Here is a 14,604-nt window from a genome sequence, read left to right on the forward strand (position 1 = left end):
TAATTTCCATGCCCAGAAGAAAGGACAATGCTTGGTAGGAAAAGAGTTTTATCGTCTGCCTGCACATGAGTACTTTGTTCGCTTTTTCTCTCGTTTCAGTGAGCATCACTTATATAATTACAGACCGTATGAGATTCCACTAGGTCCTGTGACCATCTTTTCATGTCCTGAATTAAATGACAGCTGAGCAGTTGTGACGCGAGAATTCAAGTTCCAGTTCATGCATAGGCCGTATAATAAAAGTTGGATGAACGATGCCGGAGATGTCACTCACCTTGAGGCCTTGAGAGTTAAAAATTTCGCAGCAAGAACCTTGTGTAGCACGACCCACACGACGATTCATTCATATTAAATGTCCGTGCGCTAATTACGCGTGCAATATTGTGCAATGATATATGACTCCGTGATACAATTGTAAGGTTAGTATGTAGCAGCTACCAGTAAGCAGCTGATTAGTGTTTGTCTGAGATGTATAGTGCAGTATGGTGAGGACCTCGAAGGTAATTATTTCGTTGCAAGTGGCATCTTTTTTCATCATATTTTCATTTTCATTTACCTATGAAGTTTTACAATCAGTTTTAAAGAGCCTCGTAGAAGCAAAAAAGAAAATTCACTGCTTGAGTTCTAACATGGGTATTAACCGATAGGGACAAATACTCATCAGGACAAAATTGATTCTGATTATATCGTGAAAAATACAACTGAATGGGGAAGCATATCTGCATACAGTAACTAATCAATTTCTTTCAACATGATAACCTCTCGCGAGGAAGAGCAAAAATATCGCGTTGGTCCTCGCCTTTTGCAAGATTTAATATTAATTTCTAATTGAAACATCGATGATAACACGTTGTCTTTGTAACGCCCGTGATCCTCCCATCTATATCGATCATTACAAGCGTAAAAACTGACAGTGATGGTAAAGTATTCCGTCTTCCCTCTTTTTTTCCTTACCCTAATGTTTATTGGGGTTTTGCTTGCTTCAAATGGGTGAGAATCGTCTTTACTGTCCTTCGAAATTCAATTTATAAGATTTAATGACAAGATTTCTACTTGAATATGTCATCGGCAAATGCATGTTTTTTTTTCCGTGTAGTTGCAAGTTTCCCGGTGAACTGGAGAATGAGCACAAAAGGTAAACTGAAAGATTAGAGATTTATTGGGTCAAAATTTGGAATTCTAAGCTAACGAAGATGAGACGCGAACCCCAGTTAGGTGATGTGCTGCAGCCGCCTGTTCTTTCAGAGATTACTCATTAAAAGAACTTTTCCTTTTTTTAATCAGTGAGATCTACATATCCTTCTGAAATACAAAAGCGGTAAGAAATGTCTCTAGAAGTACAATGAATTTATGCTTTGTACGCAAGAGGGAGGGTTCAATTTAATCCTCAGTCTATCAATATTTGACTGAGCAAGGTTGTCAATACGTAAATCACTACCACAGAAGACAGTCCTCGTCAGGACCATGTTGAAGGCCTAGATGAAATAACTGACCTAAATGCAATAAATTCCTAAATGTAAAAACATTTGGTTCTTAATGTACTAAACCGTCAAAACAATGAGAACGCTGACCAATACCTCTCTTGATATCATTGGCTCAGACTCTTTAGTGCAATAGATTTTGACGACATACTTGTGTGATTAGTGCTGAACACTTTATGAACCAAATTACAAGGAAAAGGAAGTCCACCGACCAATAAGAAAATATAAAAATTCCGGGCTTGCAAGTGCATTTTTGTGCTGTCTTCCCTTGCCAGATTTGCATAGGTCTGCATGAAATATATTCATATGTGTTACTGACCAAGCGTGAGGGAAAGAGTTCTTTTGTTGCGTTTTTATGGACCGAGACGAAGTCGAGGTCCGTAACAACGCAGAAAAACCAAATGTCAAAGGACCAAATGTTATTACATTTTGGACTTTATTACATTTAGGAAAGTCATTACATTGAGGCCTTCAAGAGACCACTCTCATTCGGAATATCAGGCTACACGATTGAACATTAAGAGAGATCTGAATGCCACATATCTTAACCAAAACTATTACTCGATCTTAGCCTAAAAGACAAGTTTATGGAGCTAAAGGGTGACTTGGAGGACACCCGTTCGGCAATAAGGGCAAAGGAAGAGAAAAACCAGTTGACGAAAGAAGTAAGTTTAATTACTCCCATGTTACTCAGATCTCTATCCTTTTTCTGATCATGATTCGAAGCTACAGGACTAGCTATGATAGACTTTCTCCATTCCCTATCACTATGTGCATTGCGTTTCTTTTTCTTTTTATTCATTCGGCACAGGTACTTCTGGAAAAGATGCAGACAATTCTCAACGAGTAAGACATTACTTTTAATAATATAATAATAATATGACGGCACAAAGGGCAAGTTAAGGAGATGAAAAGGTTAGATATTTATAGATACAACTATATGCCTTAAAAAAACAACGGCATGATTTAAATTTGTGCCTTAAAAAAATACATTAAACCTTTTCATAGAAAATATGCTCCACGCTAATGGATAAATGGTAACTCCTCTTTTCTCAAGGAAGGGGACTTGTAATCCTATAACAAAATATATGTATCTACCGGTATCCGCGGTCGTTTTGTACCCAAACTCAGTCGATTCTCTCCCAGTTTAAGTCGGTTCGTACTGGTGGATTTGTACCCAAACCGCTGATCGATTCTTATCCTTTCCGGTTTATTCATGATAACTCACGTGAACAGTTGTCAATTGTTGCATATAACAAGTCAGTAGAATAAAGCGAGTAAGATATAAACAAAATTCTGTTGTGTATACTTGAGACAAATACTAGCGCAAGGTTAATGTGATATTCTTGATAGAGCAGTCTATGTTTATACTAGCCTGCTGTACAGGCATCTTATTAGGGCGAGCTAACATTATAAGCTCGCGAACGTTTATCCGACCGGCCATGTTTGATTTGGGGTCAGGGTGGAGGGTGGGGGAAGGGGGCGGGGAAAGGGCGAGAAGATGCCTGCCCGAGGAGACTGTTGAAAACCAAAACACCCGCTGATTAGTTGCGCGTCATTGCATTTCCGAAAATGAGCTCGTAACCAATCAAAATGAGCCAAATTAGAAATCCCCCGACAGAAACAAACGCATATAGAGCCGATGAGTGAAACGGTAAGGCAGTTTTTTTTTCAGCCATGAAAGAAATGGCTTCGACAAAACCTCCTCCGCAGACACAAATATGAGCTGATATTTGCCTCACACTATATTTTCTAAACGAAAATCCTTGAGTGTAGCTGCCGTTAATCTATTTGACAGTTTTTCTTCTATTTTATCGTAAACGAAACTTGGAAACAACAAACGACTGCACTCGAAGGTTACCCGCCATAATTTGGTTTGATGCAAACCGGCATACTCTGGTGAAACGGTGTGGCTGGTTTTTTTTTTGTTTTGTTTTGTTTTTTCAAAATGGTTTCACCAAAACGTTTTCTGCTGACGCAAATACGAGTGGATATTTTCCACACTCTATATCATCCAGATGACAATCCGTGAGCGTAGTTACCGTTAATCTGATCGAAGATGTTCATTCCATTTAATCATTACCAGTACGTTAAGGCGGACAAACGACAACTACGCTCGCAGCTTTCCCGTCTTTATTTCTTTCATAACAACCAACAATTTAAATATCAGGCTTTCCTAAAAGCCAGCTGGTAACACGCCCAATAGATCTCCTCGAAAAGCAGTGTAGAAGTTGCTTCTTTTTGTTCCGATCTTAATGTGCGAGGCACATTGAATCCAGAAGGATTCTTAAGTGCTTTCCCTAAGGCGGAATTGAAACTAACAACTTCATCATTTACAGAGTTTGCCATATTTCGAATTTCCCCGAAAGAACAAAATGTCCAAATGACACACTTGGCTTGTGATTGACATCTGGAGCTTAATCTATTAACCCCACTCCTCTCCTTAATTTTAACCGTCGACCGCCCCCTTAGGACAAATTTCTTTCTCTCCCCAGCCTTCCGCTGCCATTAAAATCTAAGATGGCGGCCATAATTTTCGTTAAGAAAATACTGAGCACTCACTCGCCAAAATTACGCCTGCTCTACAGGCTATGTCTATAATTGTGACTTTCTTAACAGTAAAAGCTCGTGTAAGTGTGTTTTTTTCCCTTAGTTCTCAACAGTAATAAATTATTTTATTCTAACAAAGAGAAACAAACAAAATTAGTATTAGCAGATAAAATGATAACAATTTCTATCCGTTTTCGAAAGGAGTCTACTAACAAAAGGCTTACATTTTTACTTCATCATTCGTTCATTTGAACACTACAAACCACCAATCCAAAGTTATCAGTCAAGGAAAACTATGGCCATCCAACATTACCACGTTAACAAATTTTATTTAACCCGGTAATATTTTAATTTACGACAATAAAACGACCTTGCTTTAAACATACTTAGCATGGAAAAAATATTTTGTTGGTCTGGGTACGAAACGACTCACCAAGCTGGATGAAAAACGACCGAGAGGGGGACCAAATGACTGGGTACGAAACGACCGTCGGTACGAGACGACTGTGGGTACAAAACGGCTGGTAACTCATGTATACATCCATTTTTCCTCAAACACAGAATTACAGCCTTGGAAAATGATATCCTACTGTTCATGGATAAACTGGATAATTTCTGTGATAGCTGCCCAACGGTATGATGACCCTTTTTTCAGTTTAAAAGAAAACTGTTAGTAGTACAGTTAACGCCCAATCTAAATGGTTTAGTCGCATAGGCTCTTTCAACCACGAGATTCAGGTTAAGCGAGAAAAGATTACGCAGTATTTCAATTTCATAATTTCATAACAACCTACGTGGAATGCGTTGTTTTGGGGGGCTTATTTTTTTTGACGAATCAGAACGTCTAACGAACTATATACAATAATTATTAATTGCCTTATGACAAAATCTGTAAATTCTGTTGTCATATTCCCGAGGTCGTGTTTCCTTGCTTGGGTTGTGACTCAATGCGCTCTTCGAGCAAAAACTTGGTTACTCCATCGAAGTGCAGTCATTTCATTAATTTACCAAGAAGGTTGACAAGCACTTAGATACCTTTACGATCAAGTTAAACTTTATTTTGATTTGTTCATTCACAGGACCGTTGCCAATTTATTTCAGGTCGAAATAGCAACCGGTGAGTGGTAGCACAATTATACTACAATGATTAATGTAACACTAAACGCTTTCTTCATACCAATTGCACTGTATCCTTAGGATGAAATTTCCACTTATTGGACTTTCGTCGAACTTTCATCCCACGAATGAGGTGGCTGACAGAATTTTGTATGTTGCAGTCAAAAAACGGTGTTTTTCATAATCAGCAAATCCTGAACAAAAAGGAAATAAAGATTAGCAGCTGACTTCCGTTTCAGCAAAGAATAATGCCCATTGACTTAAAGACCACAGTGGCAGAGCCAATCAGTGGCCAATAAATCATAGGAAGACAAATATTTGCTCTATTGGTATTGAGCTGACTGAAATTTACCAAGAAGGCATTAACTTTCTTTCGTTGCGAAACTCGTGGATTTTAAAACTTTGAAACGACGTACGATGAATCCTGGAAACCGGAGTTTGAGTCCATTGGCAAACTATACCGGCTGGTCTCATGAGCAGATCAAGCCCTGACGACATTTGACAGCTTTGAAATTTTAAGCAGATGCAAAAATTGTCATGACACAATTTGTCGCTCAAAACCGTTGTGGTCCATAACAGTGTTACATCAGTAATGATGAAAACAAATTTGCAGAAAGGAGGGCTAGTTCATCGGGTTCCGTATGCTAAATCTCGGGAGAAACTGCAAGAATTCTTTCAGAGTGTATACGTGTTGTTTTGTAATATAAACACTATAACGTATTTTAACTTGTTTGTGTGTCCTTTGAAGCAACGCGATATGTCTGTAATGACCAGAGTGTCGAATTTTATTCTTTGATTTTATTTGAATTTTCTTCTTCTTCTTTTCATCTCCACACTGTGCGTAGTTCATAATCTCATATTTCAGCGTAAATTATCGAGAAGGCGCCTTCTGATCACCTTTGTTTACTTTGTTAGTCACGCAAGCGCGCAAGTGTCACGTCGACCGATCACGTTTACACAACGTTTTAGGACAACTCGGCATCTATTCTCCATTCGGCTGTTATGAAAACCTAAAATCCTCAACGTAGAAGATAAACGAACGAAGTTTGAACGGTCAGAATTATGCAAATACTCTTTGACACGAGCCTAATTGAGCAAACACATGGATTTGCGTTGTTTTTAAGATGTTGGTGGATGGAAGCTAGTTTGAGGCTATCCTTGACCTCACTGGTGTATAAACTATGCACTGATATGCTTTTTCAGCCCGATTAAGGCTTGCATTTTGAGAATTCTTTCGTACAAATTAATGAATTTTTGATATGCAAATTAAGGTCGAAGAGAAGGGTCTCTTCTGATCACGCTGGTATAAAAATATTTTTGGTGATGTCTCCATATTTTGTTTTTGGACTAACTGAATACATCTTGTAGCAAGATAGAATTCCATGAGCTATATCATTGCAGTCGCTGCGCGCTGGAAAAAATCTGTGAAATTTACTCTTTCGATCGCTGTCCACAGGGGTGGTCTGGCCAAAAATCATTTTTGGCTTGTGACGCAAAAAAAAAGAATTGGAGAACAACTAAACTATTTTTGAAACATGTGTCCTAAACCTTTTTCATGGGCAAAAAAAAAGAAAATTTTTTTCCGACGGGAAGTCGAGAGGACCGCTCTTAGCGAGAGAGCGGCACTTAAGTAAAAAAGCTCTCGATCAAAACATGCAGACAAGGAAGTACTGAAATTGAATTCAGCTTTAAACTGAAAATTGAAACTTGTGTATCTAGGAAAGTATAATGCTTTTGAAATATTCCAACAGACTGGAGCGGTTGAAGAAAGTTGGTGGCATGATGAAGGAGCGATACGATAAAATTGAAGCCGAGGAACCTGCTAAGGTACAGCTTTTGTAGGACGACAGTATGCGTTCAAATGCAAAGTATGTTTTCTCGTCAATATGGGTTAGAAGCTTCAGTTTATAGCAAAATGAATGAAGGGTTCTGATCATGAAGAAACACAATATTAATTAAAGTAACAGTAACAATAATAATAATAATAACGGTGCAGAACTGAAAAGGCGAAAACTATTACCTTCGAAAGTGACACGAGGTTTATGTAAGAAACGAGAAACTGTTTTGGTAATCAAAATTGAAATAAAAACTCTTGAAAATCTAAAAACTGATCTAAAAACCTTTACTTTCAACATGAGAAAGAATTCAAGTTAGTACTTTATCCAAATTCAAGCAAGGAAAATGTTCCTTAACGACTTGCCCCAAGGGAAACAATTTTAATTAAAATTTCGTTCCCCGAAAAACTCCAAACATTTTTAAAATCGTATCATTTCAAACTTAATTATTGAATACCGAGTCGTGATATTTTGTTCCTTGAAACAGGCGTTATTGACCGCAAGGCATTATACAGGTGGAAAAGACTATCTTGGTGCTCTTGGATGAATAAAACAAATGGTAAACAAGTTGATGAAAATACTTTTAATTAGAAGAAAGTGATGGCCCCTAAATTCAGTTACATAGAGCCACTATTTATCCGTCTAGACAAATCTAGTTACCAAACAACACTCTTTTGACGTCATAAACCCTGACAGGAGGTTAAAACTCTCGTTTTGAATCGACTAAAGGCTGAAATAGAAATTATGAGAGGCTGTTTGCTCATGACATTTTCATTTGTCTTACTTTATATATTTCTCAACAGATATCTTTGGATCTGATGGCACTTTTGCTTCTTAGCTGTGTGCTACGTTTTTGCTTCATGATCATCTTAATAAGAAATAAAATAAATTTGGAGCTTATTGCTGCTTCTAATTTCTTAATACTTTCTACCATTACCTGAGATGCAAAAGTAACAATTACCTTTCAGGGGAATCTGCTTAGAAAATTTACAAAAAGCAAAGAGTTGAACCTACGACCTTCCAACGTTTAGTTATTTACCAAATAACTTTATTAAGTATTTAAGAGGAGATTAGATTATTGTCGAGTGGGAATCCAATAAGTGTATGCCTTCCAGGGAGTCCCGCAGCAATAAGAGGAAGCCATCAAAACCGGAATTTAGTGCATTGGTCGCGGTTTTGTTATGGCTCGCTCAATGTAAAAAGTTTACTCGCCCATATTGACGACCCTAAGATATTTATGAGAGGTTCAAAAATCCATATATTGTGTGTATACAAGCGTGATAGTACATCAGTGATTCAGAAATATATCTACCGGGATTTGACGTCGTTAGAAGGGAACGTGCCGTGAACGGGAGATCTGGTGGCGGTGTATGTATTTATTTACCAAACAACATAAATTACCATGTCCGAGAAGACTCCAGTGATGATCAATTGGAATGTCTTGTTGTCGAAATCACCGCACCGCATTCCAGACCTTTTTTAATAAATACATAATGTAGACTGCCAAGTTCCCAAAAATAAATTTTTAATCAATTTGAAAACCTGGTAGATAAAATTGATTCGGAACACAAGGATTTATTCCTACTTACTCGGAGACCTGAATTGTGACATGTTGTAAATAGATAGATTCGGACGCTACTGTTTTTACTGAAGATTTTTCATCGAGTTTCAATAAAGATACAAAGCTTAGGCATCAGATATCGACATCCCTATACTTAAAGTATGCAGGAAGTTTGTCACCATGAACCTATTTCAACAACCATTTTCAAAGAGTTCTGGAGAAACAAGGAAACATTTCAATGACAAAGAGTTGCAACGTTTTCAATTCATTTCACACCGCCACACACGTAATGAATTACACCTAAATCGAAGAGATCTATGATTGATTTGAGGTCTGTGTTTCAAATTCGCTGCATGTGTATTAGTGTTCGATTAATTTCCCCCACGATATTACAAATACTCGTCAAGGTATAATTGCACCTAATTATATCTTAAACAAAAAGAATTGCAAGGGGAAGTGTGCGTGCATGTGGAATCTAGCAATCGATTTTTTTCATCTCCAATAACCTCTTGCAAAGCTTATTTAAAAACCATCCGTTGGTCTCAGCTTTGTTGTCCAATGATTTTAAACATAGCAAATCGAATTTAACAAGTTGTCTTATTTAATGCGGGCGATCCTTTCGGCCAAAAAGTGTGTAGCTAACAGGCGTAAGAACTGAGCATGATGGTGTCCTGCACTGTGCTCCGTTGTTTTTGCCTTACCCTTATGTTTGTTGTTGTTGCGCTTGCTTCAAATGGGTAAGAATCTTCCTTTCTGTCCCTCAAAATTCAAGTTATTAGATTTACACACTGGATTTCCACTTAATTATTTCACCGAGAATTTTATGTTTTCTTTTCCTAACCAGGTGCAAATTTCCCAGTGAACTGGAGAATGAACACAAGAGGTGAACTGAAAGAATATCACAGATTTCTAGTCTATATGAAATAAATCTAAGCTTATATAGATAACACGCGAATCCAAGGTGGATGACGCCCGCAGCCGCTCATTCATCCACAAAATTATCGTTTGAAAGAACTTCATCTTTTATCGTCTGAAAGATCCGCTCATTTTCCTAAAGGAAATAATTGCCAGAAAATGTATATAATAGATGGTGAATACAGTCAGTTTTGGCTTTTTGCTTTAATTTTTCTCTTCCCTTGAGCTAAAATATTTTTCTCCGCCAGGGTTCAAGGAAAGGAGAGCGTAAATTTGGCCTGCGAGTTTCAGATTTTAATCATTTTCCTTTATAATGTAGGATCGAAACTAATTAAAAGAACGTCATTAGAGAAAACAGTTATCTTAAATTGCAACAAAATTGAGCTTTGGTCGCCTAAAAGATAGTTCAGTTTTTTCTCCGTCAAACACTAAAAACTGAATAAAAAAGGTTTATTTGCAAAGAAAGTGGTTACTTAAAGGGAGAATAAGGTGAAGGGTTTGACTCTGATGATGACTTTCACTAGGTTGTCGAAGGATCAGTCACTCCCTTCGAAAACAGGGACGTTCCAGCTTTAAGAGAACGTTGACTGCACTATAATCATAATTTAACCAAAATTGTTCATCGATCTTAGCCTGAAAAGCAAGTTTAAGGAGCTTAAGGATAACTTGACGAACACCCGCTCAGCAATAAAGGCAAAGGAAAAGGAAAATCTGTTGACCAAAGAGGTTAGTACAACTTCTTCCCTATTGATAAACTTTGGTTGCTCAGATCATAAAGCAACAGGCCCAACTGTTATAGAGCTTCTCTATCCTCTGCTTGTTAATTATGCCTGTTAAGTTGTTATTGTTGTTGGTTTTTTTCCTTTTTTGGTTTTCAATTTTTTGACGATACAGATACTACTGGAAAAGATGCAGGCAATCACCACCAAGTAAGACATTGTTTTCATTTATGTTATTTGCGATGGATTCTTTATCTCTGAATTGGTGAGATCTTCGAGGAACAGTTTGCACATCGTGAGAACAAATTACGAAGATTAAGAGAGAAAACAATTTGCAGATATGCTTTGCTAAGGTCTGGTTCGAATTCACGCCTTTATGACTGACTGTTGATTGAGACTTAAACTTTTTAACGCCGTAGACATAGTGGGTAAGTTGTAACGCTTCTTTTTCAAGGGAGGGGAGTTAGTCTAAAAGTAAAATGTATGCATCCACCTGAAGTGACTTTCCTTTCTACCAAACACAGCATTGTGGCCTTGGAAAATGATACTCAAGATTTCATGGACAAACTGGAAAATTTCTGTGATGTCTGCCCAAAAGTATGTGATGTTTTAGAGGCCTGAGGTTGAATAGTCTTTTTTGCATATCCCCGTGATCGCTCTGCCATGCTTCATTGCGCTCCTGGGTCAAAAATTTTGTGGCTCCATCAAAACGCGTCCATTTTATCGGTCGGTGCTTGACCCAATTACCCAGCTTTTCTGGTCAAGATGATTAACGAGCTCAACCTTGATTTAGATACCGCCAAGATCAATATCAAGGTTTACTTTATACAAGAAAGTGTATTTTGTTTTTCGCTCGCACTGATTATGTAGTTCGCAAGTGATTGACAAGTTCTATTTATCTCGAGGCAGCTGAAGAGACAAAATTGCGTGTGAATAATTTGACTCCCGACCATTTTTTGGTGTAATGACAGAAATAAACTAACTTTTTGTTTCTGTGTGGTATGTTATAAACTTCAGTGGCGAGGTAAATATCCACAACTTTCACCGACACTAAAGTGAAAGTTGTGGATATTTACCTCGCCACTTCGCGTCCCGGTTAATATCCACTACTATTCACTCCCAGTTCACAGAACAAGTAATGATTTTTTTCTTGCCCATTTACAGGACCGTTGCCAGTCCATTTTGAATCGAAATAATAACCGGTAAGCGGAATCCCACTGTTTAGCACCAGAAAAGTACCATAATTATGCCGGATTCAGGCTAGTTGCAAACCATCTTTTGGTTTTAATTTCTTTGTAGTAGGCTATAATACCAAAAAAAATATTCCTCGATTGAGGTAGCTAGCAGAATAGTGCACGAGAGATTTTGATGTCGCCTCAAAACCGGTCTTAAGAAAAACAGTGCATTCTGGTAATTATTGCTTTGGGAAAAACAAAAAAAAAAAAGAAGAGCGGAATAAAGGTTGGCAAGTGTTTACCAAGGAATAATGCCCATTGCCTCACAGACGATAGCGGCCGAGCCAAACATCTACTGATATGTTTTAGGGAAAACGTTTGGTTGTTACGTGTAAACTGGGAAGTACTAAAATCAGATGCAACTTGAAACCGAAAACAGCCACTTATTTAGTAAGATAATAATGATGCTTTTGCAAAATTCCAACAGCCTGGAGCGAATGAAGAAAGTTGGAGATATGATTAAGGAGCGATACGACAAAATAGACGCCGAGGAGTCTGGTCAGGTATGCTGGTGAAAAGCACCAAACAATACGAAAAAATACTACATATATGTTTTGTAAAGTAACACCGGTAAGGAGCTTTAATTAGTATAAGAAGTAATAACAGAACAACAACAACAGTAATGACATTAAAAATAATGATACTAATAATAATAACAATTATCTAAAGGCGCGCTACTTTCTACGATTGGTAACTGATTTTGATTAAACGCTACAAAATACAAGAAATTGGAATTTTAACAACTCTCTAGCACTGATTCAGACTCCGTATTTAATATATTTTGTTTCATTTTCCAATGATTTCTGTTTATGATGATGACTGATGATTGAATGTAAGAGAGTCGTGTTATTTCGTTTTCGTAACAGGTGGGATGGAGCGAATATCATTATACAGGCGGTAATGACTACCTCTTCGCCCTTGGCTAAATGAAGAAAAAGGGGCACTGACAAGGGTAAGCAAGTTATCAACAGTGTTTTTAGAAACAAGAATAAAAAGCATTGGACGATGTCCCTCACAACAAACGTTTTCGAAGAAAATAAGCAACATCTTTTACATTAGTAGTCCGTAATAAAATCCACACATTTCCAGTTAACAAGGAATCTCTGTAACTTTGTTAAACCTGAATTGACGGAATGGTTGTTCGCCTACTGTGCTTTAATCTATTTTGCTCCTTGTATTTTTCAACAGACATCTTTGGAATTTATGTCACCTTTGCCACTTAGCTGTCAGCTAAGTTTTATGTTGTATGGTCATTACAAATAAAGTGCATGAATTCAGATCTTATCTGCTGCTGAGTTAATCACTATATCATTTCTTTATGCTTTCCACTATCCCTCGAAATCCAAAAAACGAACAAGTACCATGGCTTAGCAACTTTCTCCCCCAGAGGCGTTGAGCGTTAGTAGCTGAAAATAGTCAGAAAAACTATGCATTCTCCTGTCGGCTTAGTCAGTAACAGTTTTACAGGTAGGGTGGAAATTTAAGAGCACCAATATTCTTAAAAGAATAACTTTCAGCCTCCAAGCAAAGTGGAAAGATAACTATCAGTTGTACCATTATGAACTGTTCCCTAGACTAACTTATACGTTTTCAAGCAGAGTTTTCGATGTTATTATGTTATGACGTCTAAAACCGGTTTTTAGAAATAGAGTCAAAACCCTGCTAACGGCCACCTCTTTCCGACGGCCATTTTTCCTCTCGACTATTGTATAAAAGAAAAGTCTCAAGATACTTCAAAAAACGTCAAACGCTCATTCAAAGTTTTCAATGAGAAAATTATTGCACGCCTATGGAGAGTCTAAATAAACAAAAACATTTATCATTTATCAACGATCAAACATTTATCGTGCTTGTAATCTCTTCCTCTGGTGCAGCTGCTCACGCCCACAATGTGTAGTTCTAAGTTCCAAAGCTGAATTGAAAGTATTTTATGTCGCATCCAGATTTCGATAAGGAAAATATTGTTTGGGTTACACAGTACGGTGTGATCATTTTCACATAATAATAGAACAAGAATTCTATTTGATACTAGAATTCTAAATTCCACGTTTGTCGTCGCAATTTTGCAATTCATTTTTGAGTTTTAAGTAACATGAATCAAGGTGAACCAACCAGAGAAATGCACGGAAAAAACATTCCTATGATCATGCCGTTCAGGAGATTTTCTAGGTTTTTTCTCGGGCCAAATTTTATTTCCGCTTATTTGGAATGGCTACATAGCTTATCATAGTTGCAAAAATTCTTTCCTCTAAGAAAGACTTAACTTTGAGCATATCCAAAACAAAAAAGGGCGCCGTGTCTATTTTTTCGATACAATAGATCTTGAATGCAATTGCCCCGGTCCAAATTATTTTTGTTCTCTCAAGTAACTGTCCAACGAAAGGGTTTCTGTTAAAAAATCGTAATCAACCACAAGGCATTGCGAGCTTAGTCCGCCATTTTCTATGTCATCTAAATTCGAGAAATTTCCAATGTGGTCTATCATCCAAGCGCATCCGAGCGATTTAGGTATATTTTAAGGTCTGAAATTCTGGTAGCAGCCTTCTGAAATTATCAGTGGTACAATCTGGATAGTTGTGTAGCAGTTTCTTGCAATTTTCTTGACAAAATTTTTGTTTGTAACTAGAAAAGTCGAAGGCATCTCGCTTTCCTACACATGGAAGGCCTAAAGCCACGGAGCACACAAAAATTTTAACTTGTAGAATGACAGGAAGGATAGTCCAAGCATCAGAGATCTCACTAATGGCCAATTTTTAAAGATTTTTCTGCACCAAGCTTCGCACAGGATGCATATCACAAGAAGCCAGTGACCAGTTAAAACTTGAAGTATTGACCAGCCTGCATAACACTAATGTAATAACAATTTGGTCCTAAATGTAAAAAAGTTCAAAATGTAATGTCATTTAGTCCCATATGTAATAAGCCTCCAATGCAATCGTTTAACTCCGACAGTGCATTTTTGTTATAGCGACACCCACATTGAAATGTTAAAGCGACAGCTGTTGCACCAAAAAATCCTCTGACCAGTATTCATGTCACATTGCGAGCTCGCTGATATCAATCAGCGTCTTCTTATTTGCTAGACTTAAGTCGAGAAGCATTGCTGCAAACCGTTATACTGACGAACAATTGGCATCAAATGACAGCTAGCAAAATAACGAGTACGCTGACCAATACCTCTCCGTATATCAC

The 14,604-nt window shown here is 37.5% G+C and overlaps 2 protein-coding genes across 3 annotated transcripts; both read left to right on the forward strand.

Annotated features, from left to right (window-relative positions):
• The first annotated feature begins 843 nt into the window (after nucleotides 1-843).
• On the forward strand, nucleotides 844-7,866 carry LOC131799615 (uncharacterized). Of its 2 annotated transcripts, XM_066162563.1 has the most exons (10): nucleotides 844-990; nucleotides 1,097-1,135; nucleotides 1,285-1,318; nucleotides 2,053-2,146; nucleotides 2,293-2,327; nucleotides 4,593-4,665; nucleotides 5,111-5,148; nucleotides 6,899-6,974; nucleotides 7,470-7,541; nucleotides 7,786-7,866. In XM_066162563.1, exons 1-9 carry the CDS (start codon nucleotides 987-989, stop codon nucleotides 7,527-7,529), a joined length of 453 nt encoding a protein of 150 aa, XP_066018660.1. In that variant the 5' UTR covers nucleotides 844-986; the 3' UTR covers nucleotides 7,530-7,541; nucleotides 7,786-7,866. The 2 variants fall into 2 exon arrangements, with proteins under 2 accessions (XP_066018660.1, XP_058973303.1); XM_059117320.2 differs by lacking the exon at nucleotides 1,285-1,318.
• A 1,301-nt stretch (nucleotides 7,867-9,167) lies between these two features.
• Nucleotides 9,168-12,693, forward strand: LOC136279149 (uncharacterized). Its single transcript, XM_066162657.1, has 9 exons — nucleotides 9,168-9,280; nucleotides 9,388-9,426; nucleotides 10,091-10,184; nucleotides 10,353-10,387; nucleotides 10,702-10,774; nucleotides 11,342-11,379; nucleotides 11,840-11,915; nucleotides 12,279-12,364; nucleotides 12,601-12,693. Exons 1-8 carry the CDS (start codon nucleotides 9,204-9,206, stop codon nucleotides 12,336-12,338), a joined length of 492 nt encoding a protein of 163 aa, XP_066018754.1. The 5' UTR covers nucleotides 9,168-9,203; the 3' UTR covers nucleotides 12,339-12,364; nucleotides 12,601-12,693.
• Nucleotides 12,694-14,604: the final 1,911 nt, after the last annotated feature.

This window comes from Pocillopora verrucosa, chromosome 2 (genome assembly GCF_036669915.1).
Source record: "Pocillopora verrucosa isolate sample1 chromosome 2, ASM3666991v2, whole genome shotgun sequence".
In the NCBI taxonomy this organism is placed as follows: domain Eukaryota; kingdom Metazoa; phylum Cnidaria; class Anthozoa; order Scleractinia; family Pocilloporidae; genus Pocillopora; species Pocillopora verrucosa.

Bases quoted from the DNA above. Each gene is read 5' to 3' on its own strand.
- LOC131799615 (XM_059117320.2), top strand. From the start codon at position 917: ATGGTAAAGTATTCCGTCTTCCCTCTTTTTTTCCTTACCCTAATGTTT. The intron at 991-1,096 runs GTGAGAATCGTC...TTTTCCGTGTAG, and splicing joins GTTTTGCTTGCTTCAAATGG to TTGCAAGTTTCCCGGTGAAC. The intron at 5,149-6,898 runs GTGAGTGGTAGC...ATATTCCAACAG, and splicing joins TCAGGTCGAAATAGCAACCG to ACTGGAGCGGTTGAAGAAAG.
- LOC136279149 (XM_066162657.1), top strand. From the start codon at position 9,204: ATGATGGTGTCCTGCACTGTGCTCCGTTGTTTTTGCCTTACCCTTATG. The intron at 9,281-9,387 runs GTAAGAATCTTC...TTTCCTAACCAG, and splicing joins GTTGCGCTTGCTTCAAATGG to GTGCAAATTTCCCAGTGAAC. The intron at 11,380-11,839 runs GTAAGCGGAATC...AAATTCCAACAG, and splicing joins TTGAATCGAAATAATAACCG to CCTGGAGCGAATGAAGAAAG.